The sequence below is a fragment of the Pseudochaenichthys georgianus genome, chromosome 14 (assembly GCF_902827115.2).
Source record: "Pseudochaenichthys georgianus chromosome 14, fPseGeo1.2, whole genome shotgun sequence".
Lineage (NCBI taxonomy): Eukaryota > Metazoa > Chordata > Actinopteri > Perciformes > Channichthyidae > Pseudochaenichthys > Pseudochaenichthys georgianus.
This window is the reverse complement of record NC_047516.1, coordinates 30,685,296-30,713,165: the sequence shown is the minus strand read 5'-3', so window position 1 is coordinate 30,713,165 and position 27,870 is coordinate 30,685,296. Positions and strand designations below refer to the sequence as shown.

Here is a 27,870-nt window from a genome sequence, read left to right as displayed (position 1 = left end):
CTTTTACACATATTATCTTAAACACTGCAGCATCAAGCCAGAAAGAAACCTGACTGTAACCCGAATGTAATCCATTAGATACGTGTAGGAAAAGAAAAACAGAAAGAAGAAACATCAGCTCCAGCAGTAACATTCGGTGAAAACAACGTTCACCTTTTTGTCATTGCTATTTATGTAAGATTGTGATCAAAACTATAGCCTATGGCAAGGCTAAAAGAACATCACTCTCCATAAATCGCTTCATCTGTTGGTTCCGGAAGTGTCTGCACCCTAACAGGCAGAGAGGAAGTGGGCAGGCAATAAAAAACCAACAACCCAATGTTTCAGGGGCTTCACGACCCCTTGTGACAACTGCTTCCCTACAAAACATCCATCATCGGAAATGATGAGGTGTATGTTTGTCTCTACTTTATATGCATTTCTGCAACCTCTTGACAGAAAGCTGTCAGCTGTGGGGCTGGAGTGATTTTCCACTGGCATCCATGGAGAAAATCCTGGTTGGATTCAGAGCTGCCTGGCTTTTCTGGTTGTGTAAGAGTGCTGGAGACAGGCATAGCAGGTTTAAGCAGATTAATTAGGGTGCAGCAAAGACTGTGAAGAAATCTCTCTTCCATAGATGCTATATCCACTGACACAGCTTTGCATACTGGCAAGTCCCTGGAACATGCACACTACTCCCCGCATCTCCCTCTAGCTCTCTCACAGCAACAAACGTATACAGGAAACACTGTTGGAGGGCAGAAAGTCTTCCACTCATCCTCCCTATCTCCAGGGTTAGTCCAATAATTATACCCTTCTACTTTCCCTGGATGTGTTTATCCGCCCTGTTTTCACCAAATGCTGGTTTTTGCTTAGAATGCACTCCCCCTTGTTAGCACACTTTCAAAGGAAACGCTATTCTATTACTGATGATTCTCACTTCCTGTCTGTTGATTGGAACATTTTGTTCATGTTGCCCAGGAGGTAAACAACAACAAAAGCTATCCTATATGCAATAGGAAGACCAAGGGATTAGCAGCTGTGAAAGTGCTGCGGTTTAGAATTCAAAACGGATGCACAACACCACGACTAATGGTAATGTGTTCTTTAAGTAGCACACTGGGTGTTGCTCAAGCGATTCGGAAAGCGACAACGAGCCCATCCAAACTGAAACCAAAACTTGTTATTCCTTTTCCACTTTTCCGTGAACACCCATTATCTTCCATCTTATCTCCCTGCGCTGATTGATATTGAAGAAAAGACAAGGGCAGAAAATAGCAGCGCCACCTCCCCCCCCCCCCCCCGAATCCTCATCACCATCATCATTTTCATCATTACATGAAATATGACCGAGAGCATAATCCCACAATGCCATGCAAATGTCGACGTGAGTTAGCATCAAGAAGACACAAGAGATATGCATGCATCATCTGGCCAGGAGAACATCACTTGTGGGGAGACAGCCAGAGGCCCTAAGGAGGAGGAAGGGGAAGGGAGGGGAGGGTGATGGGGGTGAAGAGTGGAGAGTGAAAGTTGAGGAGTAGAGGGTGCGGAACAACAGAGGGGGAATTGAGAGGGAAGAGAAAATTAGTTTAAATATTAGTAAGGAGAAAAGGATGAAATAAGTGCGATATTCGCTTGAGCAGAGGGAAATAATACAGAGGCAATCAGAGGAAATGGAGGCATAATATCCCAGCACTGTATAATCTCAGCAGATTCAAGCATAATGCATAATCCACAGGTTCAACAATACACCATGTGCCCTAATTCTGAGCCAATTACAGTGTGTGCCATTTGGTAGCTTTGCATGTGTGTGGATTGGTCTGGGAGGAGCTTGAGTGTGGATTTGAGGTGGGTGTCTTCAGACAGCTGGGGTCCCCATGCATCACCATCCCTCCCCTCTCTGCTTTCTGTATTCTCTAATGCCCTTCACTGACCAGATTAAAACCCAAATGACGAACGCACAAAGGCTGCAAACATCTGTTCCGGAACACACTGTCCACCCCTCTCCATGCTGTTGGTCACTCCACAGTCCCCATGCGGACAACATCTGCAGCGATGGACTAGTGCACATTAACCACTGGAGCATGAGACCAGGCTAACCCAGTAACCGTGAGAGCGTCATCCTTTACACAGGAGCACAAGGGCTTTATTAAACTGCTTTCCACCTTGTACAATTAAATGGATGTTACCTGTGTTCTTTGAACTTAAATGACTTGTTTGACTTTCTCAATAGTGTCCTTTACCATAGCCAGTGCAGTGATTGGATCTTGCTGCTATATTATTTTGGGCTGGTGTTAAAATATGTCCCTAGTATTAATGGAATATCGCTGCTTTTAATTGAACTATTCATATCTTAAACTGCACTGTAACTTTTATCCATGTACTTTTTCTTTTAATGTTTAATTGAACTATTCATATTTTAAACTGCACTGTAACTTTTATCCATGTACTTTTTCTTTTAATGTTTAATTGAACTATTCATATTTTAGACTGCACTGTAACTTTTATCCATGTATTTTTCCTTTTAATGTTTATTTTATTAGCTTTTCTTTTTTAATGCTTAATGTCTTTCATTTTTTTGTAAAGCACTTTGAATTGCCTTGCGTTGAAAAGTGCTATATAAATAAACTTGAAAAAAAAAAAAAAAAAAAGGAACTTTTGCAGCTCCTAACAAGTACCATATGCTGCTGTTGTGACACATTTATTTGTAGTATTTGTTTCACATTTAGCCTGCAATAAGCCTTTTCCTGCCATATGCTGTATAGCAGCCAATCTCTTGGAACAGACTCAATAAATTCCCACATGGTTGCGAATGAAAGAGCCTAAAAAAAAAAGTGTAACTTTCCCAACAAAAGCAATTACACGGTATGCCATCCTACATTTTGAACTAGTGTTAAGTGTCTCTAAGTATTAAGGTAAGCCAGTATAGACCTTGTAGCTCACGGCATGTGCTTTCCATCACTTTTAATTCAGATAAGGGATTTCTACAGCTACAGCCAAGGACTTAAAAGTGCTCACAGTGAATAGAGCAGAGTACAGCTCAAAGAAAATCCATGAGGTGAAAGGCAAACCTAGACAACCTAGAAACCTAGAAACTAATTGGGTTTGTAATTTGCTCAAATTCTGTGTACGTACAATAACTATGAGGGTCACATGATCACCATGGGTTCTTATGGGTTGAGGAGATGAAGGACACCAAATGGTGTGTTTTGAAGGCTGTAGTCTAGAGAGGAGAGCAAGGCAGCAGGGAAAATGGTGCTAAAAAGGATTTACTCGCAGAATAATTCCTAATTGGTCAGTAATTTGGCAATAGAAAATGTAAACGTGCAAACCAACAAGCGCGGAACACATTGCCTAGCAACATGGAGCGGAATGCGCTAAATATATGTATAGTGATACTGGCTGAAATGCTGCTTTGGTATCCTACCAAACTTAGTCTTCTCCCACAATTGTTAACCTATTGTTAACCTGTGTCCATCTTAACAACTGTCCAAACAGGTAGCCGATAGCCCCCTGCAATTCGGCTAACTTCCTGCAGTTGGTTTGGAACCGCACAATGGTTTGCTTGAAAAATATCCAAGTCCACGCCGTGAAGGCGATCACAGAAGGCAAGGCAAGTTTATTAATATATCATTTCTTAACCCAAGGCTATTCAAAGGGCTTTACAGAAAACATTAAAGGCATTCAGATATAGATGAAGAACACCACTGCGATCACATCAACCCAAACAAACACAGTCTAAATGTTTGCTTGTGAAAACACAATTTGCTAAAAGGAAAGGAAGTAAAGGTATGTGTTCATGGTGGTTAGAAGCTCAGCACTTAGACCCAAGGTACACTGGCTCTGAATATGCCGGTCTAACAATAGTAATATTGCATTTGCTTAACACAAACAGGTGAAGATGGAATCTTATTTTCTGCCTTGTTGCACTTACATCCTGTGCAGCGGAAAATGAATTGACACACATTAGGGAGAAGCACTCCGTATGAAAAGGCAGAGTGACGAGCCACAGAGCGGGTACTCTGTCTTGTATGGAGCATTTATTTATGAAATAACCTGACCCAGGTTAAAAGCAAACAGAAGCACACGCTGAGTGTACTGGCTTGAATAAAAGAAAGACACTACGTTCGGTGGATTTCATGAATTAATCAAGCTTCCGGTATTCCCTTTGTGTTTCATTCACTGGGCTGCATGCTGGGGGAAGATCTATTTGTTTGTGCTGCCCCGGCCCGGCACTCAACTTCTTGTGAATCAGAGGAAACGATGGAAGTTTCTGATGGCTATTTCCCGGTGAATTGATGTGATGGAGGTGAATGAATGGGCAAACAGAAGTCTGGTCAGTGACACTTAGCAGATAACAGCGCTTTGGCCTAGATTGGTGGAATGTTGGGTTGGCCACATGAATAATAAACCAACTACAGAGTCCTCTTTTTGCCGACTGATGATGTTCTTCTCTCTCATCACCGCTGCCAGACTTGAGACCACTGAAGGGAGTGGATAAGCTTAGTGGCATTTACAGCATGAAAAGACAAGATATTTCAACACAATGACTAGCTTCCAGTGCTGCTTAATATACCAGAAAAGTATGGGCATACTACATCATAATAATACTGCTGCTTGTGCGAATGTCCCTAGAGGTTTTTTTTTCTCTATTTATAACAAATTAGCCTGAAGATGCCCTCTTACCCACGTACCAAGACAAGTCTTTATGCAGGGATTGCACATCAATCACTGCACAGCAACAATTATGAACCATTACCATTTTCCTGAGAGACACATGACTTAGCTTTGTCACACTCGGATGCACACACAACTGTGAGTAAAAGGATGACACACACATATATGTAGTATGGAATGCTAGGGGTTCAGTTTGAATAGTACTAATGTGATTTTCCGATAAGAATGTGCTTTGTTGTCAGATGGGTTTTCACATACAAGCATTTTCCTTTGGTGTATGATGGTGCATATTGACACTGGAAGAGAAAGGAACATGTCAAATATGAGGATATATACAAACATAAGAGCTATTGTTAAATGTATATTATAAATTAAAGAAAAAACATACAACAAATAAAATATCTTAAGTATAAAACAATACTAGAAAAATATTGTACAATAACCCAGCTATATGCAATATGTACTATTTTGCATTTTACTGTCTGTAATACCAGCTACTTTAGTTCAAATTTTAACAACATTGTTGTGCAATTACAATGTTATTTGCAATACAACCATTACTGTATACATTTTTTCTTTAGAATGTACTAATGGTTATACTGTATGATATTTCAACACCTCCATATGTTTGCTTATGATTGTAATGCTCAAAAAAGGTTAAAAAAGGGATTTCTGAATCTGATATATGACAAAATAATGTGAGAACATTTTTTTCAGGATTAAGTGTGAAAGAGCTGTACAGTTTTAAAACGTCTTATTATTGAAACCTGACTTTATGTAATGGTTAGAAAATCATGGCTGAATGTAGCTTTCAGACAACAGAAGGATACTGCCAGCTTCAACAAATGACAGTGGCAGTATTACAGCAGTATCTGTAATGGTGTGAATGCCTCTTTCAAGGTCGACTAATGGAGAAGCCAGCGCCAACTCATCTAAAAGGAGATGTAAAGCCATATTTCAAATGTAAATGTTCTAAACACGACTGCAGTAAATTATACCCAATGATGTGCTGTGTATGGCATAACAATGTATTACCTTGAAAGGTAGACAGCGGAGTGTAATGAATCATTTTGTGATCCGTCATATTGAAAATGGATTGGGTGTGTTTGCCAAGTGCTAGCTGAAACATGTACACTCAAAATAAAATGATCACAGGTTTTTGTATGTATAGCATGGGTAATGTACATATATCAGGTATGCTTCTAACAGAAAGAGTAAGATACATTTTATTTTATGGGCTGTATTTTACACAGGAACCAGACGTTTTTTACCCTACTTTCAAAACAGCGTTCGCAATCGCAATCAGGTCATCAATAGAAGTTGCTAATTAAAACAAATGTATGACTTTTTTGTTTCTTAAAGGTCCCATGACATTTTCCAGTTCCCGGTTTTCCTGTAAATGGTCTGCAGAGTCACAAACCCTCAAAGTACACCCTGTAGCGAGTAAAACTCTAACACAGAAAATACCTGTCTATGCTGCCCCAGAACGCCTCGTTGGAGATTTTTCTTTTCCATTTTTTTCTTCCTGGGTATGGTGACGTAACCATACCCAAATGGACCAATCCACGTAGCCGTTACGTTAAGTCCGCGGATTGGTCCAAATGGACCAATCCCGGACTTCCTCACACACACACGCATCATCTTTTCTCAGCCGCAGCTCCGCGGATTTCTCAGCCTGCGACGGCGGGACGCGGCGAGGCTGTGAGTCTGTGTGTGAGCACACACACAGACTCACAGCCAGGCTGCGGGTGTGTGTGTGTGTGTGTGGTGTGTGTGTGTGTGTGTGTGTGTGTGTGTGTGTGTGTGTGGTGTGTGTGTATGTGTGTGTGTGTGTGTGCTCGGGCTGGTTTCAGGCTGGGTTTCACTGTGTCTCGCTGTCTCGCCGACCAGGAAACCACACCAGTAAGCCAGCTCACACTGTCCGCTCCTCGCAGCAGCGAGCCTCGCAACATCCCGCCAACACAGTACCCAGACCCCACGCAGCATTCTCATCTGTTTGTCATTACTGGTGTCATTTTCTGGTTGCTAACAAACGCCATTGTAACACATAAACACACATCAGAGCACACTGGGCTCACAGGGAGGGGGGGGGCAGGAGCTCAAACAAGGCGTGTAGGACAGAGAGTGAATACACATACTATACAGAGATACTGTATGAGAAACCAATGTGAGTTTGGAAAATTGCACAATGTAAATATATTCTAGTAGACCTCAACAATGGAATTATGATCAGTAGAAATGGCCATGTCATGGGCCATTTAAGTTAAAGACAGTATACACTTTGAATTGTATTTTATTAACCTGTTAAGCTCCAAAGCCCCCCTCGGCGGGGGCTTCTTTTTTTTTTTTACGACACTGTGTCTCAGGGCATCTTAATATTTAAGAACCTATTAATGTGTGATACCAGATTAACGGGATTAATCTCAGCTAACTGACGATACAAACCATTTTTACCAAAACAAAACACAAGTCTCATGAGAAGCATCTAAATGACCCCTGAGCGAAAATGCTAACGCACTTTGGCACAGAACACAAGATAAAATATACCCTTATCACTTATTGTAGCTGCACATACAATATATCCGATTAAAGCTGAGGTTCCACAGATTATTTAGGTATAGTATCATCACTGAGTGATCCGAACTCGCGACAGGGTAAGCAAACACAGATATCACAACACGTACCTTTACGTAGCTTTTACGGGAGATCCTCTCACCGTAGCTGTCAATCTGATCAAAAGACGTTTTCAATGGCATTAAAACGAGAAAACGCGGCTGAATCGGTTAATCCATAGATTGATAATGTTTCTGTGTAATAATTGTTTTTCATTTATAATCCATAATTCCATTTTTATGTAAAAATCGGAGAGTAAAAGATAGCTGCTAATGGTAGCCACCAGAGTTATCGCAGCTTCCGGTGTTGGCTATGCGTCAGTCTCACACACACACATTACCAAATAAGGAGTATGTGGGAGTTCCCCTCGATTCCATTGGCTCTGACGGTTAGAAAGAGATGTCAATCAGCAAAATCGAGCAAGGGGGGCCAGAGATATGTAAAACCCACCAAATGACCCCAGAAGTGGGTTTTTGTTGTGCTAAATCTCTCTAATCACTTGTTTTGCATCAATCTTGATACAGGATACGTATTATATGTTGTAGTTTGGTTTCCTAAAGCTTTTAGTCTACCATCCCATCATTCAAGGGTGGTTTTCACTATAAGTATTTTTTTTCTTTTGGACGGACACAATCATTTAATTTGTTTTACTGTGTTCAATCTGAATTTACTTTAAAATAAAAACATCTATATTGATTCTGACACTTCTACATCCAACTCACAGGGGTAACCTTGCTTTGAGAAAAAATATTATTAAGTTAACCCTTTTAGAAGGGAAGATATGGTCATTTGTTCTGGGAATGTCATTTTCGAGCCTAAGATCTGAAAAACAGGCTCGGGTTTAATTAAATCGCAGAAAGAATAAGACAACTATATCTTCATATTATATTAAATATGTTATCAATGTAGAAGAATAACATAATAATAAAGAACAATGATGTTATTACTTCCATTGTAATGCTGTTGGTGAGATACATAAGTTATAGCCTACTGTAAGCTAAAGTTGTGTTCAGTTTCTTAATCAAAAATATGTTTTTACCAGAGTTTTTCGAAAACAACTTAGCAACTTCAGCATTTAAACTCAAGGCTACGTTCACAGTAAAAACATTTGTTCTTACTATCTTTCTGACAAATTGGCAGCTGAACCTTTGCACACTGCTAGACGACTTTCAATGTGGACACCTCAGGCAAACAGGGATATCTAGTTTATTCATAACAAGAATCCTCAGTCACAGGTTATGACAGGTGCAGAGCAGCAGCTTGACCCAATCTGACCCTCAGCAGAGGGACTTACAGTGAATACAGCCAAGTCATAGCTACACATCTTTGATTTAATAACCTTTCAACAGGCCCCGTCCCTATGTCTTTTGAAGTAATTTTAACAATACATGTAGCAATAAACTTGATGATGCATTTAATAAAATAGGGTATCCAGGAGGGTTGAATAATTTATATGAGGGCAAATAAAAAAAAAATCAAATGGATGATGAGCCAGATGATTTAATTGAATTATACATTTTGCTTCAGTAGATTTTATTGAGTCAGCACTCTGGGGTTTTGTCAAGGAAAAATGCTGATTAACAAATTACCTTTGTTATAACTTCCTTTAAAAAAATTATCTGATGGTGGAAGAGATGTAATGGTGAATCGGTATATTATTGATAGTAAAATAAAAAATTCAATATGCATATTACTTGAAGCAGAGATGCTGATTAAGCGGAATTATTAGCGAGACATATGAGAAGCAAATGGAGACAATTTTGATTCAATTTTAATTAAAGTCAAGATGCCCATTGCCAAAGGATTACAAAAGATTGGATTTCCACCTAAAACCATTTACCTGGATATAATAGTGAGGCCATCTTATTAGGTCTCCCTGTCAATCTAATTTAATACAATACAATAGCCCTTCAATAAGTCTTTACAAAGCACATATGGTTACATTTTATGCCTACGTTGTCGCAAAATGAGTATTTTAAAGTATGTGTGTATCATTGAGGTCATATTTAAAGGTGGTGTTGAACTCATTGCCAAAAAACTTAAACAGAATGTACACTTGTCAACACAAATAGAACAATATAGGCATCAAACTACCCTAATTGACCCTAACATATAACAATGTGTCTTAAAATAAGACATCAATCTGAAAGTTTCATTGAGAAAATAAAAAAACGACATCAAGCTTTAACACATTAAATCCAGTTAGCATGCTTCTTCACACTAGGCATATGTTTCTTCCAACCAACTGTAAGAAAGTGCACCAGAGCTCTTAAAGGTGTTTGCATGGTCCAATTAACACCAGATGCTAGCCCTTAGCTAACTTACCGAACCTCGTAATGCACAGACCTCCAAGGAGTGAGCATGGTCCAGTTAGCACCAGATGCTAGCCCCTTGTTTCGTCGTCTTCAGCCAAAAAAAAATGCATTCATTAGTTCCGGTTTCCTGCTCTGGCCACCTCTAAATTTGCATTGTCGCATACCACCTTAAATGGAGGAAAATACGTCTCCTTGCACTTTAATGGTCTAATAAGTGTCTTACAGTAAGAGAAAATAACAAATGTTGAGCTAAAATGGTTGTTTGGTCTTTTAATCGGCATATCAGAGGTAAATATGCAATTATAATCAACCACTGCACTGGACAGCAACTGCAGCAAAAATACAAGAAGTCCATTACTAGATGGGTTTACTGTATTACCTGATTGAGAACACAGATGGTAATCAACCGTACATTATCATAATACATTCATTTGTCTTCCTGTGTGACCTCATTGTAAGCAGCCTAGTGTTCTAGGACCGTTCAACTCAAACCTTCCTATAGTTTTCCTCATTCTCACAGACATAGCTGCAAAACACTCAAGAGGAAGTCAGCAATCGGGAAGCAAAATTGGCATACGTCATGTTTGTATTCATCCCAGTGAACTAGGCTGTATTACATCAGGATACAAGATATCGTGAAAACAACACACTGACAAAAACAAGGCAAATGTAGTTTCTTTGTTAAATCAGCCTAAATGTTTTTAGCACTGGCTGCCATTATTCTGATTAATTGCAAAGGCTTTTAAGCTTTCCGTGTGTCCTGGTGCCCAGAGTTGGAAAAAGTTCAACTCTGCACAGATAAAAGCTCTGCAGCTTTTTTTCTGCCGCCTAATCGCAAGAGCTCAGGGGGAGTCCTCCTCTACTGCTCTGTCGAAAACAGAAATGGAGAAAAAGGCTAGTAGTGCTTATTACTGACCACCCGGAGCTACGGAATCTGATTAAACGGACACAACTTGCTGTGACATTAACAACACACATCAAGCTAAAGGGAACATTAGCTGGGCACTTAAACCTTCGGGTAACTTTTGTAGATTTGTGTTTCCCATTGCCTTAACATTTCAAATGTAAATAGTTATCTAAAGCTCGCTGGCACACAAGGCAATGATAGCGGATATGTAAGGTGGAATATGATTTTCTTTCCAGTGCAACTACCACCTAAGGCTAAGAATTTAGGTATAAAGGCAAGGCAAGGCAAGTTTATTTATTGCACCTTTCAACACAAGGCAATTCAAAGTGCTTTACAAAAAAATGAAAGACATTAAGAGCATTAAGAAACATATTATAAAATGATATTTAGAAACACTCATTTAAAAGCAGCGGCAAAAAGAAAAGTCTTCAGCCTGGATTTAAAAGTAGTCAGAGTTACAGCGGACCTGCAGGTTTCTGGGAGTTTGTTCCAGATGTTTGGAGCATAATAACTGAACGCTGCTTCTCCATGTTTAGTTCTGACTCTGGGGACAGAAAGCTGACCAGTCCCTGAAGACCTGAGAGATCTGGATGGTTCATCATTTAGCAGGAGGTCAGAAATGTATTTTGGGCCTAAACCATTCAGTGCTTTATAAACCAGCAGCAGTATTTTGAAATCTATTCTTTGACACACAGGAAGCCAGTGTAAAGACTTCAGAACAGGAGTGACGTGATCCACTTTCTTAGTGTTAGTGAGGACTCGAGCAGCGGCGTTCTGAATCAGCTGCAACTAAAGACAGTTTACAGATCTTAAGTGTCCAAACAAATAGCGTGCTTGATTATGTAACTCAAAAAGGGGAGGGTTATTAACAAAATGAACATTAAGCTGTATTGCAGAAGCATTAAAACTAGCATTGTTTATTATGAACTTGTTAGGAAACATGTTATTCAGGGTAATTTCCTCCTAGACTTCTATATAATATGACTTATTTTTGCAACCAGCGGATTCTCCATTGCCGGCCTTTAGAAAAAATGCAAGTTAAAGGCTCTTTCGCATTGGCTTCACTTTTTAGTCTTGGAGATTGCTGCTTTATGTTTCTTTATTCGGAAAAAAAACCTTTTTAATTACATTCCTACTAATAATTATTTTAAGTCAACCAATGTATTTCTTGCAGAATATCATATCATCAAGGTGTCTTATAGTGGTTAAGGGAGCAAGAATACTCATACACCCTCAACACCTCAACAGCTGGGAAAGATACGTTCTCAGTCTGCCTGGTTTAAAAAAAAGAAAAACTGCTCTCGTTAAGCTGGTTTTGCAAAGCAGAGAAAGGCAAACAGGGGATAAGTACACAGGAGGGCTGTTGGACCGGCAACAGATGGTGCAATGTGGCCAACCTATCTACTCAGAGAAAAAACATTGACAATCTGCCTGGGAACACACAGGGCTGGCATGCACTAACTTTGGATGTTGTCAATGGGTAAGAGTGAAATGCATGATTGATGGCAACTTGCCTCTTTCCAAAACACCAGAGAGTGCCTCCCAATGAAAACCCCACTGAACCTTACTTGTGTGCTACATTTTTTTAATCCCAGCGCTAGCGCTAACTAGGTGCTTAATATGTTAATGGATGACCACAACCGGACTGCCAACCAAAACCCAATGCCTGACCAAATACTTCCTGATCCACTATGGACAGGCTGCACGCCATATTAAAGCACAAATATGGAGATGGAGATAAATAATTCCTTCCATGTGATGCACTTTGGGAGAGAACACTATTTCATGCCTGGAGAAAGCATTGCTTTGACTCTCAAATTATGCCAATTAGGCTAATGTTGTTTACTGCGTAGTCGACAGCGCTGAATGGCTCAAAGGAATACCCATCACTGAAGAGAAAATAGTGACAAGGAGTCAGGGAATGAGGGCGCGGATGATTTCTAAACACGGTTGAGACACTGCATAAGATAAGGTCACATTTAAATAACCTTTATGGCCTAAGTTGTATATATTAATAATAACACTGTATATTCACATTTCGCTCCTTTCATCATGGTCATTTTGCATATGGTCAACACTTGTGTTGACCATTTTTGACAGCAGTACTCTTGAGGACTACAACTTTTGCCCAAGAGTTGATCATTTCAAGAGACGAGAATTGTTGACCCTTACGGCCCGTCCACACGGCGGCGTGACGCTTCAACGCTTCTGCCCATTCACTTTGAATGGGGTGATGTCACGCTTCGCCAAACTGCATTGTGGGAGCAAAGCGTAGCTTTTCTCGCGGTGCTCACTGCAAAAGTAGAGCAATGTTCTACTTTTGAAGCTTCGGAGGAAGTGTCAGCCAATAAAATCATATGCCAGTACAAGCTCTAGCCAATCAAACCGCTGCTTGTGTGTCCGGGGCGGGAGATTCAGGTGATTGGTTGTTGGTCGAGCTTCAGACACACGCCGGCCGGCAAGCTTCAACGCACGCTGCCGTGTGGACGCTGCGTTAGATGCTGATATTCACACATCACTTGCATTTGGGATTACTCAGCTGTTCCTCAGTCTGTTTTAAGAGTTGGTTAACATACAATTACTTCACTTGAGTATTTTAGATTTCTGCTATACTTTCTAGCATTTCTACTCTTATTTTCTACTTTGAATGCACTATTTGTAGCTACCAGATTCAGTATACCTTACATCAAAACACACCATCTGAGTATCCCACTAATCTGCCCAACATGACATATTACAGTATGAGAATGTTCAAATTAGTAATAATATAATATAATAATAATATTTTATAAGATTTAACAGTGTACAAGTATCCATACTGAATATATATATATATGCATTATATTATATTTTAGGTATATTTTGCTGATAATACTTTTGTTTTAATTAAGAGTCATTTAATTGTTAAAAGTCCTTCTTTTTTTCCTCTAAAAGATCCGAGGACTTCTTCTTTCACGAAAGGGATTTTGGGAGCACAGCTGATTTGCAAACACAGCTTCCGAATTACGGTTTCATTTGAAAGAGCATCAGGACTCTCATGCATGACTCGTAATTGTGCTGTTTGTTTTGATTAGTGAAACGTGTGAAAATGAGAGGGAGGATACAATCTCATGTTGTTAGTGAGAGTTTAAATATTGCAAATGAGGTCTTTCTAACTTATCTAATTAGAGAGATAAAAGTCAGTCGCTTTGGATAAAAGTGTCAGCTAAACAAAATGTTGTTACCTGACTAACTCTCATTTGTTTTGATATTCTGTGTGTTACTTCAGGAAACGGGCTTTAATTTTGAGCTGAAAGTGACCTTTGGAAATTGAATTGAAAAGTGAGACTGGTGGCAGAATGTGTGAGGTAGGTAGATAACATTCAATTTGTTAGTTACTAGACAAAAGGTCAACATGAAACTCGGGCTGGCAAAATATTGGTTGCATGGAGAGAAAACAAACATTGCTTCTCGTGAAACAAGCTGATAGCATCAATGTAAGTAGTTATAACCCTGGTAAAGGGAACATTCTCCGGAAAAAAACATATATAGTCATGTCTGTCTGTTGGAATATATTAACAACTTGTATACTGATTACCATTAGAGATATTTATGATCCCCAGAGTACGGAACGCAATGGAGATACTTCAATCTTTTTAGTGCCAACAGGAGTACAAAGTGTCCACTTATTGTGAAATACATCAAAGTATACTGGATAGATTTGCACTAAATGTGATTAAAAATAAATCCATTTAGAGACAACATAAGGTCAACATTGTAATTTTCTTTTGACTTTATACTAACAAAACAAAGGAGTTTTCCATTGGCCTCAGTTGAACTTTGTGTTTAATGCTAAGCTTCAACTTTTAAGATGGGAAACATGGTACAATCATAACTGCTAATTATGTTAGAATGAAAGGGGCCCTTTGTGGCTCATTTCCAGGTTCATATTTGTGCCTCTATTGTCACATGTTTATATGCTTTAATGTTCAAAAAGCTCTTCATTTTTCTCATACTGCCTGTGCTGCAGCACCTCTTTTCACCCTCTGTCTGAAACCAGAGCCCAGTCTGCTCTGATTGGTCAGCTATCCGGCTCTGTTGTGATTGTTCAACCTCCTAGAGATGTCCCGCCCCTTTACCTATCAAGTACAATGTGTTTGAGTGCTAGCCAATAGCACGAGGGTTGCATAGTCATGTCACTATGTTAGGAGGTAAACAAATTAGTCCATTTGAAGTGTTTCAGTGCGGGGGGAGTGTGGGGGAGAGAAACTCTCTATTTTAGCTTTTGTAGGCCATTTACATGCATACATACAAAAGCTGCATTACCTCCATTTTGCAAGGAAGGAACTAGAAGCTTGACAGCCAAATGCATAACAACATTGAAGATGTCAATCTTCTTTCTATAGATCTCGACTCAAAGTCCAAACAAAGAATGAGTCTCAAGCATTAATCCACTTTCTCTTTAACATTTCAAATAAATGTCCCGCATGTTTCATCTCTCATCAAAATAATTACCATAGTGCATTAAAAAACACCACGCAGCAGACGCTAGATTTATCTGGCACTGAGGCTTAGTTTGATGGCTGCCTGTCACCGGGAGGATTTAATTGATGATGGTCTGGCTGAGTGACTATACTTTTAATTCACTTGAGTTCACTTGAGTTCTGTACTAATGAACACCCTTCCACCCACACTCCTTTCAACACATCACTGTTTATTACGTCTTTCTGTCCCTTCCTAATAGTTTGTGGGAGCTGTTCTAATTCCATCAGCAGCCACTCACTCTGATGATTAGTGCCAGTCCGCTGGTGGCCTGGAGGTCGCACGGTTGATTGTTGACGTGGCTCTGAAGTAGTGCTCAGCTGCAACGTCTGAATAAACACGCTGAAGATGTGAAAAGCTGCTCTGCGGTTGGCCGTGTGTGATTGTACACATTGACAGCAGGTGACTGTTGATTATTAAAATGATATACTCAGATGTGAAAAGCTAGTGACATGCTGAAACAGTACCAGACACACAATATTTGTCGAGCAAAAAATACATACAAGGCCGTCTAATAATAAACAGACACAGATTTGTTTCTCTATGAAATGGCTGATGTTATCATTTGTGTCAAATATGCACCCAACGGTACAGGAAATAGAATTTCAACAAGGGTGAAAAATACTCCAGATTTGTGCTGGCTTTTCAGTTTATGCAGTCCATGTTCCCTAACTGGCCTCGGATCCTTTTTTGTTAACTCTCCAGGGTCATCTTTTGGTTATGTTATTGCAATATAAAAAAGTAGTTTTCAGAATTCTTATTAAAGTTCAGTCATTTTCAACTAAAGCCAGATATGTGTTCATACAAAGCCCTTTCCACTATTCTGTCAAATATGTACAGTATGCTACAATATTTAGCAAAGATGTATAAAGAATGCAGATAGAATAAATAAGTGTTCATTTTATGTGAACATACATACACTGAACAAAAATATAAACGCAACACTTTTGTTTTTGTTCCCATTTTTCATGAGATGAACTCAAAGATCTAAAACATTTTTTATATACACAAAATAACCATTTCTCTCAAATATTGTTCACAAATCTGAAAAAATGTGTGATAGTGAGCACTTCTCCTTTGCCGAGATAATCCATCCCACCTCACAGGTGTGGCATATCAAGATGCTGATTAGACAGCATGATTATTGCACAGGTGTGCCTTAGGCTGGCCACAATAAAAGGCCACTCTGAAACGTGCATTTTTGCTTTATTGGGGGGGTCTGGGGGGGTCCGAAAACCAGGCAGTATCTGGGATTAGGGTTAGGGTTAGGGTAATGTTGTGAATCGAGTGGCCCATGGTGGTGGTGGGGTTATGGTATGGGCAGGCGTATGTTATGGACGACGAACACAGGCCACTCTATTCACAACATTACCCTAACCCTAATCCTACCCATAACCCTACCCCTACCCCTCACACCAGATACTGCCTGGTTTTCGGACCCCCCTAGACCCCCCCAATAAAGCAAAAATGCACGTTTCAGAGTGGCCTTTTATTGTGGCCAGCCTAAGGCACACCTGTGCAATAATCATGCTGTCTAATCAGCATCTTGATATGCCACACCTGTGAGGTGGGATGGATTATCTCGGCAAAGGAGAAGTGCTCACTATCACAGATTATCACAGATTTTTCAGATTTGTGAACAATATTTGAGAGAAATGGTTATTTTGTGTATATAGAAAATGTTTTAGATCTTTGAGTTCCTTTCATGAAAAATGGGAGCAAAAACAAAAGTGTTGCGTTTATATTTTTGTTCAGTGTATATTAGTCTAAATGTAATCCTTAGACAAAGAAAAGAACAAGCATAACTGTTACAAAGAGCCTAGAGGAAAAGCTTTTAAATACTAACCAATATGGTAATTAGTAAAACAACCTAAATGGTGAGGGCATCTTTAAATATGTCCTCAGATATTGGGCATGTTATGCTTTCTTCTGTCAACACAATACAATTAATATGATTTTGCAAGGATAGAGTATATTGATTATTTGTCATAAAAACTACTATGTGTATGGAAAAACTAAGTTGTGTTAAGCCTGGCTTCAAGTGGCTTGGTTACATTTTTAGACAAACAACTGTCATGATTTATATGATTTGTTTTTGCCAGGCTGCCAGGCGTAGATTTTCGGCTTTGCAAGTATCCTAAATAGCTCATGTGTTTTGCTTCACTTGGAATGAATAATGTCCCCTTCAAATATCAGTCAGACTGACGCTAATAAAATGCATGACGAACCACCACAATTGAGCTTGTACAGCACAAACGTGCCATGGGAACCCCCCCCCCCCCTTCTCAAACTAGCTACATGTTCTAAGCCACTGGTTGAGATACAATGCTACAGCCCATTAGAAAGAATTGAGGATGTGTGTGGACTCTGAGGGAAATGGAGCATTTTGAGCCGGGCTCACTGTCAGAGTATCCCAACAGCACTTTCATCTACCCCCCCCCTCGCACCCGCAGCATCGCATGACAACTTTGGCTGCAGCAATACTGGCAGGATCCTGCAGCCCCTGAAGGAGTCATGCGATTATGCATCCCTGTAGCCATGTTGTTCTGAATTACACAAAGAAGACTAGAGGCCGCCTTGGACATACTGTTTCTTTTATGCAAGAGAACACCAGAAAAAAACAGACTATTGACATCGTCTGCACAAAAGGAGACAGCTTAGGACAAAATACGTTAGTGGCCGTTATTTAGAGAGGAGAACAAGACTGAAATAACCTTATTTGTGGGTGAAGCTGTGAGCAAGACGTCCGGATACCTTCTGAAACTTGGAAGTGAAAGTCAAGATATATATTTATATAGAGACATTGGGATTCAAGGCGAGACACAAGAGGGAAAACAAAACATTTTTCATGCACTGCTCAAGAGTTTGCTTTCATAGCATGTCTTCTTTTGGACTATACTGAAAAGAAAACCAATGTTTGTGTTGATGTAACAAGAACATGTATTTGCTTCTGTAGATTTCTCTTACATGCTCTTAATTAAGCATCAGATAACTCCTCATTTGTATAATTAAGCATAACATTTTCGAAAACTTGTACTAGAAAAATGAATCGTTTGAATGTAAATAATCATATTTTTATCGAGTAGATTTTGTAATAAGAAATATATATTGTTTTGGTATTCTGAGCAAGGATTCGCTAATTCAGTAGCACCTATGCTACATACTACAGGCCACCTTATTTATCTTTATTCTATAGCCATTTTGTTGCTGTCTTATCTTTAAAGAGTACCTCACAATCAGGCAATTACCCACAGAATAAATCCCACAGAATAAAAAAGCATTGCTTGACATTCAACATATATTGGAAATGGTGTGTTTAGTTCCTATGGTTGGTCATATAGCAGCCAGGAGACTTATTGAAGTATGACGTGCACTCCACTGTGCAAATACTAATCCCTCACACCGCCCCCACACTCCAACATGGAACTGTTTCAATTAATACAGCAAAAACAGATCCAAAGAAGGCTCCAGGAACAAGTCAATATGTCTGCAATACACCATTCAATACTTATGTGAAAGCTCATGTGGAGTGAAACTGAAAAACATACTCTTGGAATGTACATTCAGCCTCTGTGTGATGGCATGTGTTTGCTGCTGTTACTGGCATAGCTCTCCTCCAACAATAGCAAGAAAAACCCAATAATAAGTGCAGCTCCTACACATACAACCAATGCGACAATTAGCTGGGAAAATGAATTCAGAATGGCCGCCTGAGCCGTGGAAATACAAATGAGCTTTATTGTATTTAAAGGAGGAGCAGAAGACCCCCAGAGAATCACTCTGACACAGTCATTGTGTTCATAAAGTCGGCCTCTATTCGGTCAAGGGAATCAGCCGCGCGGCTATAACATGTGTCTCTTGACACCATAAAGACAGTTCTGGGTCTCTGGTTTCTTTATGAGAGAGGGAGTCAGTCACTATCTTAAGATACGACTGTGCTGTGCAATGTAAATGTGACATAGTGCGGTGTAAATTCTGATACAGTGAGACAGGGATACTGTTATAGTAAAGCTTTAGGACTGGAGAGTAATCAACTAGAATATCAAACACCACAGTGTTCCATTTGATCCGTAAAAGCCAATGCTGAATCGTTACACACACACATTTCTTTTATTTCCAAGCGTCTCCTTAAGCATTAGTATTTCCAGGACGGATCTATTGATTTGCGAGGAATGAGAGGACAGCACAATAGACAAGACAATAGGAATGCAAGTGTCTAATGTGGAGAAGGAAGTAAGACAAAGAGAGCATGTGGTGCACACAACGACACTGAGATCTCAGATAATGCCTCGACGTCGTCCCCATCTTATCTCCATGTTCCCCTTCTTCCCATTTCCCCATAAAGCCAAACAGAAAGCGGTTGATGCACTCCAGGAAAAACATCATAGTCGAGCCATTAGGTCAAACAACCCTCGTATTTTACAATTCAAAATGGGCATGTATAAAGAAATAACAGGGCGGGTGATTTTTTGGGGGAATAAACAAATTGCAAATACACTGGAATTCCCTACTTCCTACAAGTGAGAAACGGAGAGACAGTGTGGGTGTTTATGCGAGCGTGCATGTCTATGTGTGTGTGTGTGTGTCCGAGCGTGTGTGCATGTTGTTCATGGCAAGAAATCAGCTCAGTTTAGCACATAATGGAAATGTGGATAGCCCAGAGCGCTTCTCTCCCACACAGGGAGCGAGCTGGCTGGGAGCAGGCTGCATGTTTCCAAACCCAAACAGTGAGCGGGAGTCGGCTAGGTTAAAATCCTGCCCCCGTTTCTCTCTCCCGACCCCCGGAGCCATTCACAGCTCTTACCCATACATTACCCAAACAGGTCATCCAAACGGGTCTCACTAGCAGTCAGAAAACATATTCACACACATATGCGCAACGAGTTATCCACACGGCTGAGCGCACACACACTGGGCGGAAAGGTGACGTTGCTGATATTATGGGAGATGACATCTTGTATGGATCTCTCGGCACAACAGCCACCAAAATGTTATGCTTAATTTAACTTTTGATATGCCCCCAAAAGGTTACCAGCCTCAATACATACAGCATAACAATTTCATGCAACACGGAGATGTCCTTCCCCAGGTGAGTACCTGTGCGCCCAGAGAGTTTTGATAGGAACTTACATGCTACTTCAAGCGATGCGTTCCGGCTCACGGCCTCTCCCAGATAGTTTCGGGCCACGCACACGTAGCTGCCGTCGTCGGGCTTGCTCCGTCGCCCGTGGATGATACGCAGGAAGAAGAGGGAGCCGCTGGGCAGCAGCATACGGTGGGAGCGGGGGTTGTCGCGGTCAGTCTCAACGCGCTCGCCGTCTTTGTACCATTCCACCGTGGGGGTCGGGCGGCCCTCGGCCTTACAGTTGAGAGTGGCTGGTTCCCCTTTGGACACAATGAGGTCAGAGGGGTGCTCCACAATGCGGGGAGGGAAGTCTTCCTGGCGAAGACGAGACCCTAGAGAGGAGAAATGGGAGAGTAAAAAGTTCCATTAAAGCAATTGCCACAATAAATACTAAGGCATAAATAATGCATTTTAATTCCGCTTCAGCCTCAACAGCAGTATGTTTGGGAAAAGATAGGTTTATTTTATTTAGGATGGCCAAACAGAGTGCACCTATTCCCAAAATAAAAACAGGGGGTTGTATATTACCAGGCCAATAACGGATAAATAACAGACAGACATTTTTAATCATACAGTATCTAGAGCTGCAACGATTAGATGACTCGTTCATTAGTTGATCAACAGAAGAATATTCTGGAATATGATAAAGTGTTCATGGTAAAAGTAATTTTTCATGCAAATATGTCAGAAAATGCTGTTTTTCCTCTCAAATGTAGCAATTGTCTTTCTTTTATCTGTTTATATCACATGCAATTGAACGTCCTGTGGTTTAGGACTGTCAAATAAGACAACATAATGACATCACCTTGGATTTTGAAATAGATACTTGATCATTTGTTCACAATATCTGACATTTGATTGACAAAAGTGAATTGAATTACTAGTTCCAGCCGTAGCTGTATATGTGGTAATAGGAACTAATAATAAAGCGTTTATATATCATTCTTTGCTCTCACAAACTGTTCTCCAAAGCTTTTTAAACAGGAAACATTATGCACACACATTTTGAGAGTGTGCCCGATGTGATTGGCTGGATTAAAATGAAGTATAATTTGATTTTGGTCGTTAGAAGGGAAGTTGATTAGTGGAGGGTTCTTACTGGCTGCAGCACGCGCCGTGTTACTACACTCAGGCGCCCATATTTACTTCCACAGACAGGAGCTGAGGAGTCATTACATCTCATTAGCTTTTTCATTAACACGTTCCATCAAACACTGACATCATCAAACATGTTGTCTCAGTGGGTGTGGAACAGCAACTGCTACATAGAATTCCCTTTTCCTTTTCCTCCTTAAAGGCTACACTGTGATATTACCATGTGTGTTATTTAGATTCTAACCCAGCTGTTTGATAGTAAATCCTTGGCAAATGTCATGAGAATGATTCTGGCTTTCCTGATTGGGATACACATCATGATTTATGTGCACGGTTAACATGATATGTTTCATTTATTCAGCCGTGTGAACACTTTTGATGCACTTTTTTTAATTCTACCTTTGATAAGGGTTAGCGTTGGAGAAGAGGCACTGCGTTTTTTTACAGTCGCAAAACTCTCTTCTGTTTCATGGTTGATGAGCACATTATAATATACATGAAAGGTTGTCTGTTTTGCATTATGTGCATGCAATAGCAAACCTAGAGCAGTATTGTTGAGGCGTTTAAAGAGACCTTTTGGTCTGTCATACGGCAAATAAATAAATGAAAATGATGTTACATGGTCTATTGTCTATTTGCCTTTGATGGTGACAAATCACAGACATTGCAGAGGCCACCGTGATGGATGGCTGCTACCACAGCAACAGAAATAAAGCAATAAATGAGAGTAAAATGGATGTGACTGTCTATATTGTTAAGAGGTTTGTTGACAGAAAGCATTCCATTAGCTGGCGCCAACACACCAAACAGTAAGGATACATTATGTTTTTTAACGTGCTTTTAAAAACCTATTTCTTGAGTAAGTAACGTTTATGTGGATCCACAAACAAACCCAGACCGAGAAAAATGCTTCTCCTAATTGCTTGTCCCATTACGCAGTCACCACTGTGGCTAATGTACAGTTAGACTTGTGCTGTCTGACAACATCATTGGAATGAGGTGATATAAGTTGTGGCTCTAACTCAGTGGTTGGTGTCAGATAACAGGAAGAAGGTCCTGTCAGTCTGGCTGCCCTGTGATGGACAGGCCACCCATCCAGGGGGTTTGCTCAATGCATTCTCCAGCGCCCCGTGACCCTGAATATGAACCAGGATGGGTTGGAAATGAATATATGGATATTTGTTTTTCTATGTGGCTCCTTTGGTTGGCTTTATAGGAGTTTCACATTGACAGCTGCTTAACATGAATGTAGTAAAGTCTTGAAAAAAAAACTTCATTATGTAAAGTCGCCAAAATCTGGGTTATCTTTTAGGTACGGATTGAGAATATTGGATTGTTTACGATATTGTCCATTTGGTGCATTGCTGATGCAGACATGGATTTACGAGCACATTTCCCCCTTATGTTGTGTTCGGGTCTCCCGTGACCCGTTTCAAGTTAAAGTTATATAATAACTACGCTCTAGTTTTTGTATCGGAACAAGGCTTCATGATATCCTCCACAACAGCTAGAAACACTACAAAACTGATTTTGACCATTTTAGCCAAGTCTGAAGGTCTCAACAAAAAAAAAGTGTATAATCCGGTGTTCGGGTCTGGGGAGACCCAGCAGAATTGTTGTGGGTGACTCGGGGTCAAATTTGGCCCAATCAAGATTCATCTTTGACTTTAGACACCCCTCCCCCTTCATCCACTGTAACAATACTAGTTTGAAACATGCACCTGGTCTCCCCTCCCTCTGGCCCCTCCCCCCACGGGAACTCCACCTTTCACAAAGAATATATACACCAACACTTGAACCTGAACACACACATGCACGTGTGCACTATGTGGTGTAATGTGTTTTGGGGCCATAAAATAATTACAACAGCATTGTATGGTTATGATAAGTTAGTTATGATGTAGTTAAAACAATATTGGATGATAGTCATTATTTTGTTGTGTTTTGGACTGAGATAAATCATGGGTCAAAATTGACCCGCAAACACCATGAACGGTAACAGCTTTCGAACACAACACAAAGGTTAATGAGGGAATAATGCATACTTTTATCGTGATGCGGACATAACATACAATGTCGTTACATATGGTAACATGTTGGCCTGTGATATCTAAGAAATGTAGAGTGTAATGTAATGCAATTACAGGACGATGAGGATGTTTCATTTGAATAAATGTTCTGCCGATACAGACGTGTCGATGTCATCGTGCACACTCAGTTTTATCCTAAGACTGCCTCACGATGGATTCACGTGATAAGTGATTTGCTCTCTGCTCAGGTAGGACTCAAAACGTTGCTAGTTAGTTTTGTTTCAGCTGTTACCTCCCCTGTTAGCTTGTGCCGCTTTATAAAGTCGTAATCCGATTGGTTGCGTGTAAAAAAGTGCAACAGAGGATGTCACACCGCCTTATAGGGCAGCAGCGCTCTCTACCTGACGACGAAAGCAGCAACGTCAGCGCAGAGCCGTCTTACGGTACGTCCACACAGCAGCTTTTCGAAAATCTTGAAAATCTTGGAGCTGGGCGTGTTTGAAAGATTGGAGATTTTTTGCGAGCAATGCGACCAACAACCAATCACATGAATCTCCCGCCCCCGACATACAAAGCAAAAAACCCCGGGGATTTTATGCGAGCAAAATATATATATATATATATATACACTCCCCAAACAGGCGAAAACCTACCAGTTTCACCCACTGTCTCTGCCACCTCCCTCCATGCCTGGTTCCTCCGGTTTGTATCCCGTTAATAGTTCTGGTCGTAAAGAACCGGGTGATTTGCTACCGTAATTTCTCGTTTGGAATATGAGGAAATGAACTGCGGTCTGGTTCTCCCAGCATACACGCGGTTTGATTGGCTAGGGCTTCTACTGTCAGATTTGCATAAACGTGATTTGATTGGCTGACGCTTCCAGCTCAGCTTCAAAAGTTGAACATTGCTCAACTTTTGAATCCTGGAAATCCTGGAAATCTTTGCTTCGCTCCCCTACAATGCAGTTCGGCGAAAAGCGAGGCAAAGTAACGTCACCCCCATTCAAAGTCAATGGGCAGAGAAGCGTTGGAAGCGGTGGAAGATTCGTCTAAAGCTGCTGTGTGGACGTACCGTTACTGCTGGTCATGTTAACGCGGCTTTAAGCTGTTAAGCATCAAGCTCTGTACTGCAGGGCTTCCTCTCTCCACCAGTAGGGCTGTTTACGGGATCTGTCCTTGGTGCTGAAGCTAAAACTCAAGGTCTGGCAGAAGAAGCTGGTCAGGACGAGGAGCATGTCAGGGCTTGTAAGCAGGGACCACTCTAATAAAAGTCACTTTGAGGTGACAGCTGTCTACCAGTAGAGGAACTCAATTTCGCCTTTAATAACCTAGAGATTCATGTGATTGCCAAATAAAGAGAACCTGTCTTTCAGGCTTTTTATCATTTAAAATTAAGTTTGACATGTCATAACCACAAAGTCAGTCAGAGCCCTGCAAATTCAAAATGAGTTATATCTATAAAAGACTCACAGAGACGGACACAAACAGTGACAATGAGCACACTGTGTGCACAGAGAGACCGCACACTCTCAGCATTATTCTACCTAATATCACGGAGTACCTGCAGTACTACCACAGGCATAGTCAGTAAGTAAGCCAACCGTTTTCTCCATCTCACAAATGTTTAAAATGGAGCTACTAAATCCCGAAGCTGAAATGCACACAGTGTATAAGACATATCTGCATAATTGATTACAAGCTGTTCACACCCTGTGATGTATTCTATGTGTGCTATATCTGCTAGGTGATACGAGGGTGGTCAAAATATTATAAACACCTTTCAGCTTGGACTGCAACTAACACTCACATTGTCCATTAAACTGCCAATTGTTTTCTACGTTGATCCATTATTGTTTTATCTAAAAATTGTGAATAATAATGTGCAACCAAGTCTAAGGTTTGAAGATGTGCTGCTTTGTCACTCTAAACCAATACACATTCAGTTGAATGTGATTTTTAAACAGAGAAAATAAGAAAATCTCTATATTTGATATAGGCTGAAAATAGTATTTCTACAATTTCTACATTGAGAATTACTGTAGCGATTAAAAGTGATTAAAACAATGGATTAATTAGTCAACTAATCGTTGCCGCTCTACTTTCAGAATCCATACAAAGTCAAGCCTCCATAATGAAAGACTTCTATCAACACTCCTGACATCGTCAACAAAAATTGGATCGCTATAAGCTTCACAGAAATACTCCGGGATTAATTGCTCAGCCATTTCTGTTGCTTTGCTTCAGATTTCACAAATGTGCTGTACCGCATACACTGACAACACAGCACCTCCACTGTCCTGGAACCACCCATACACACCTGCACTTCATTTACTCCACTGACACAGATTAATGTTACTACAGGGATAAAGTGGTACACAAACCACTTCCATGATAAGGACACTTCCTGTCCAAAAGCTTAGATATATCTCTGCAGTTACAGGTCAGTGGTAGACAAACAGTATCAGTACGCATCTTCTCTATGGCACATTAGCCTTTTCAGCTATAGGATAGCTCCATCATCTGCCTGAGCAACCTTTCACATTATACTGTAGGCCACCCAGAATATGACCCAAGATAGGTCCATTACAGCAAACGGTGAGCACAGTGAGATAACGGATGGGTTTGCAAGACCTTTTTAAGGGACTTTGCAAAAGGCTGCCACCTCCTAGTCGATTAATTGGTCGTGGTGGGATTCGTTTTTAGTGATTTTTTTTTTTTGCAGAATGACTTGTTTTCAATAGACTTCTGAAGCAATCTACACAAAAAAGGTACAAAGTGGTGCTTTTACACCAATCTTTAAGGAGAAAACCAGTTTTACAATCGCATGAGCGTTAATCACTGAATAATTTCCTAAATCGAGGACAGCCTTACTCTACCAACACAAGACAACCAGGTAATGAGATCTAAGGAGGTGAATATATTACAATTAACTTAATTAAAGCCTTTTTTTAGAAAACAAAAGGTTTGGTGTTTGCTTGCACACTTCAAACGACAAATCTTTCTGAAATACAATTAAAACGCTGCCAAACATCGTACCCCAGTAACAAATGTGTTCATTTAGAGCAGCCCGTATAAATAAATAAGCAACTTTCGTCTAGCCATTTAGCAGTCGGTCTGGCACAATATCGTACACCCAGGCTGAATAAACCACACAAGATATGGTGCATTTGCTTGCTGCATTTATAGATTTGTAAAACGAGTTTAAGAGGAGAATAAAATGCACTGTACTTCAGGATAGCACATTCTGCATCTGCTCCATGCATTGTACTGACAAGTGAGTCCAATACGCTCAGGTTGCAGCTAAAGCTAAATATGAGAGGAAACATCATTGTGATATTTAGTAGTAAGTCAATTCGTCAACTTACCGTCGGTTTGGGTGTACAGAAGTCCGCAGAGAAATAAATACTGTAGAGGACCCATTCTGGCATATTGGCCCCGTTGGCTATCGATGCATGAATTCCTCCTCAAGCGAAAACGAACAATCAATGAATCAATGAATCCTGTCTCCACTCGTGTGACTTTGAGACAATTTACTCAAGTTAGTGAACTAAGAAGAACCGAATCGGTTATTCGAGCCGCTGAAGGAGATCATTCACATGCCCATTCTTCCTCTCCAAGAGCGCACCAGAGAACGGCGAGTCGGAAATGTCTGCAGTCAACAATTGTAAAAAAGAAAACACATCACCGATGCCCAAAGACACTCCAGTTACTGACGGTTTCCACCACCGAACGTGTTCTTCTCACACTTTACCGGGTCACACCGACCGCGGGAAAACGCATCCATCCTTACGCGGGACAAGTGGAGAGATGGGAAGGTGGAGATGGGATGCAGTCAGAGGTGAGAAGCTGCTCGGTGCAGCACAGCGCAGCAGCCCCTCCTCCCCACTCCGCTGCCCTGGGAGAAACTAACAGGCGAATATAATATACACAATAGATGCAAAACTCAGCAGCACTTTGCGTTCTGGACAATTAGATGCTGCTTGTAATGGCACTCATTAGTGTTTATTTTCTTTCTTTTTTTCCTGGGAGGCCATTGAAGGCATCTGGGAAATTCACACGTGCACCAAGATCAATGTATATTAAATTGCATGGCCATTTTGTTAGTCATGTTTTTTTTCTTACTTTGAATTATTTCTTGGTCAGATTAGATGTGTTACATTACTTTACATTACATTACCTTTGGTGGAGCTTTTATTCATTATTCGTATGTATTTAATTGTAGCTGTCCATAACAAAACAGATTAAGGGTCCTTTTCTTATACATACTTTTTGGTTTTCTTTTCATCTCTTCCTTACATTCTGTTTATATCAGCATTTGGAGTAGAGTTGCAACACTGTATTAATCTACTGAATAAAAATAAATACTGTGTACTGTTGCTTATGGGGTAATACCTCAATGATGTGATGAGTGTATCACATTTGACTCCTTTCTGTGTATGGTAGACTTCGGGATGATAACCTTTGCAGACCATTTACTTGCACACACACACGACAGGAAAGGGAAAACACCAACAAGCATAATAGAGCTCCTTTGCATGATTGAGGAAATTATTGGCAGAATAATTAAAAACGAAAATAATTCTTAGCTGCAGCCCTACTGGCAAAC

General features: G+C 40.4%; 1 protein-coding gene across 1 annotated transcript in view; it reads right to left on the bottom strand.

Moving 5' to 3' along the window:
• Nucleotides 1-27,071, bottom strand: part of LOC117459077 (roundabout homolog 2-like) — a 110,209-nt gene extending 83,138 nt beyond the window's left edge. Inside the window, exons 1-2 of the mRNA XM_034099920.1 lie at nt 26,630-27,071; nt 20,146-20,472 (exon numbers count right to left, since the gene is read on the bottom strand). Coding sequence (XP_033955811.1) covers nt 20,146-20,472; nt 26,630-26,684 — 382 coding nt within the window. The 5' untranslated portion in view covers nt 26,685-27,071. The remainder of the gene's footprint in view (nt 1-20,145; nt 20,473-26,629) is intronic.
• Nucleotides 27,072-27,870: the final 799 nt, after the last annotated feature.